We start from the raw sequence: 2,900 nt of genomic DNA on the forward strand, positions 1-2,900 counted from the left end.
GACAAGTGCCTCATTATTCATCAAATACCAAAACCGGTTTGACCAGTTTTACAATTTATGGCTCGTCATCTAATACTCATCATAGGACCAGGTGCTCTTTAATTAGAAGCATAACCACACACACCTTATCAATCCACTGAGGAGACGCTTGCTCTCCTTTCTCAAAGACAAGGTGACAGTCTTTACAAACTGCTGCTATCTCTTTCCTTAGGGCGGCCATTTCTGCCCTCCTGTAAGCAACTCCTGGGAATACATCTAGAAGGAGACTGTGTAGCAAGGGGATATCTTCAGCTATCAGCTTAGGAACAACTATCTCACATACACTTTGAATCAGGATCTGAGAGAGAGGGTGGGAAGGAGAAAAGTAAGATAGAATTAAAATTAAGTAAAATAAAAATGACCTTTTAATACAAATACACTAGGGTCACTGGGGACAATACATGTAATTGTAAGTTCAATTTTGCAAAAATTTAGCTCATGACCATGCATGTATACAGACTTATAACCAATTTAGAGTAACTTCAAAAAAATTAATCATTAAAAAAATCCAATTTTAATTGGAATCAACTTAAACTTTCTAAACAATTGAAATACATGTAGTAAAAATAAAAAACAAGGCAGATTTTTCTCCTTTTTAATTTTGGTGAAACTTGGTCCAATCTTTTAGTACCTTGCAAAAAATTCAATTTTGCATAATCAGCTCAAATTTACTACACAACACAAGTACATGTACATGTGTATGTGCATCAGAAAATGAGAAAAATGTATGAACACAATGTAAATTCTCTTTCTTCAATTTTGAAAAAAAAAGTTTGTGATTGTGGAGCAACTTTAGAAATTTGTAAAAATCTAATTTTAATCAGAATCAACTCAAACTTTATACACAATAATAGTACTACGTAATAATAATGAAACAACATAAAAATACATTCATACCTTTTCTCTGGTCCTGGTTTAGCAGGAGGAGGTGGAGCTGTTGCTTCTGATTCCTAATACACAATGTGTAAAATATATCACCAGTAACTGTTCATACTTGATGAACTTCATTGAGCTTCTACACTCAACACCTCAGCTAGTCTGGCCCCGCCTCTTCGTTTGATGAACTCAATACAACTCAGGTGTTTATCGAAAGCAAAGGGAGAGTGCACTCACAATTTAAATCTTTCAAGGGTAATACAATGTCCAGTGTAAATAAGGAACATTTGGTGTCTTGGTTGCAGGAACAGTTAGTGAAACTCACTCAATAAATTTTGTTTTATTCATTTAATGTAAAATCACAATTCTCACATTGACAAATCATAATACATAAATCACAGCATTTACAATCAATTGGTTTGGTTGCCGGGTCATAATTAAAGTCTTTAAACAACACTTGCCTACGACACACCGTTCTGTTTTGGCAGTAATCAATAATACTCTTGTCCAAATGCATGACCCCTATGTCTCTGCGTGAATAATAAAGAGTTGCATTTGATGGTAGGCCATCCCGACCTGTTCTCCCAGTTTCCTGAATGTACGATTCACAATCAGAAGGTGGTCCCCAGTGAATAACTCGATGTATGTCAGGGCAATCAATGCCCATCCCAAATGCAATCGTGGCAATAAGGATCCTTAATCTTCCACCACTGGTTGAAAATGATTTCAAAATGGCATTTTTGACACTTGCTGTGTTGGTGGCTATAAACATATCAACCAGTCGAAACTGTGTAACATCTGGATGTCCGATGGGTTCTCTCATTTCGTCCTTCAATTGTGACTTGAAGAACATATATAGACGAGAACAATCATTATATGTTCGGCAAAATACAATTGTTTTAGTAGTGTTGGTACGGTAAGCACGCAATTCATCAACTAAGTATGCCAATTCCACTTCTATTTCATCAGCTTTTTCTGTGACAAAATAAATTATGTTACATTTACTTGGTGATTTCGATATCGTAACAGGTTTGTGCATTCCGAGCAGTTTGATTACACTTTTCCTTGTTGTCTGTGATGCAGTTGCTGTTAACGCCATGAAATGTAAATGTGATGGAAAAAATCCTCGTAAATCTCCCAGCTTACTAAACTCTTTTCTAAAGTTTGAACCCCTATTAATAATTATATTAAATGTTACACTGAAATAGAATCAAAAACCTTACCATTTTTTAACACAGTGTGCTTCATCTATAACAATGGCGATCAATCTTTCTGTAAGTGATGCACTTTGAAATACATGAATCCAATCTTTATTTTGAAGTAACAGCTCTGGTGTGGTAAATACTACCTGATATCTACCGGAGACAATTCCCTGCTTTGTTTCTTCATCTTCTCTCCCCATAACACTGACAGCTGTCATACCTTTATCTTGTAATGACTTGACCTGATCTTTCATCAAGGCTTGTAGAGGGCTAATTACTATCTCGACAAACCAAGGAGAGCTGTGTCCTTGGAGAATATCATATACTAGTGGCAGAATAAAGTAGCATAGTGACTTCCCATATCCTGTTGGGAGGCAAGCAAACACGTCCTTCCCTTCCAAGAATGATCTAATCACATATCTCTGATCTTCCTTTACTGTTTCGTATCCTAGCCTTCTACCTGCTGCATCGATAGCAGAATCAAGAGCAGAATCCATGAGCAGCCATTTTATTACAGTTATAGTCACACTACTATCACCTGACAAAGTTACTTCCACGTGAGTGCTGCAATCTGATTGGGACGCTCAATCCTGTGCTTAGTGCCACCAGGAGCCCATAAAAGAAAAAGGGAAGGGTAGGAGCGCGCAACACCCACGCATTTAATTAAAATCACTATAGCCTGCATAGCTTAATGAGTTTACTATTTTTAGAACAAGGTAAACCACACCCGTTTAATAAAATGGCTACCAGTGTGAAGGTTGCTCTGAAAAAGAAGCTGTTTAC

At 36.8% G+C, this 2,900-nt stretch overlaps 1 protein-coding gene and 1 long non-coding RNA gene across 2 annotated transcripts; both read right to left on the reverse strand.

Moving 5' to 3' along the window:
- Positions 1–935: 935 nt before the first annotated feature.
- Positions 936–1,072, reverse strand: LOC109586684 (uncharacterized). Its single transcript, XR_002187176.1, has 2 exons — positions 1,034–1,072; positions 936–989 (listed from the first exon to the last, which is right to left on the reverse strand). It is a non-coding gene; the product is annotated as an uncharacterized LOC109586684 (long non-coding RNA).
- Positions 1,073–1,101: 29 nt separating this feature from the next.
- LOC100633019 (ATP-dependent DNA helicase RecQ-like) lies at positions 1,102–2,614 on the reverse strand. Its single transcript, XM_020002896.1, has 2 exons — positions 2,139–2,614; positions 1,102–2,087 (listed from the first exon to the last, which is right to left on the reverse strand). Exons 1-2 carry the CDS (start codon positions 2,612–2,614, stop codon positions 1,256–1,258), a joined length of 1,308 nt encoding a protein of 435 aa, XP_019858455.1. The 3' UTR covers positions 1,102–1,255.
- Between the last annotated feature and the right edge of the window lie 286 nt (positions 2,615–2,900).

The sequence above is a fragment of the Amphimedon queenslandica genome, unplaced genomic scaffold (assembly GCF_000090795.2).
Source record: "Amphimedon queenslandica unplaced genomic scaffold, v1.1 AMPQUscaffold_12810, whole genome shotgun sequence".
Classification (NCBI taxonomy): Eukaryota; Metazoa; Porifera; class Demospongiae; order Haplosclerida; family Niphatidae; genus Amphimedon; species Amphimedon queenslandica.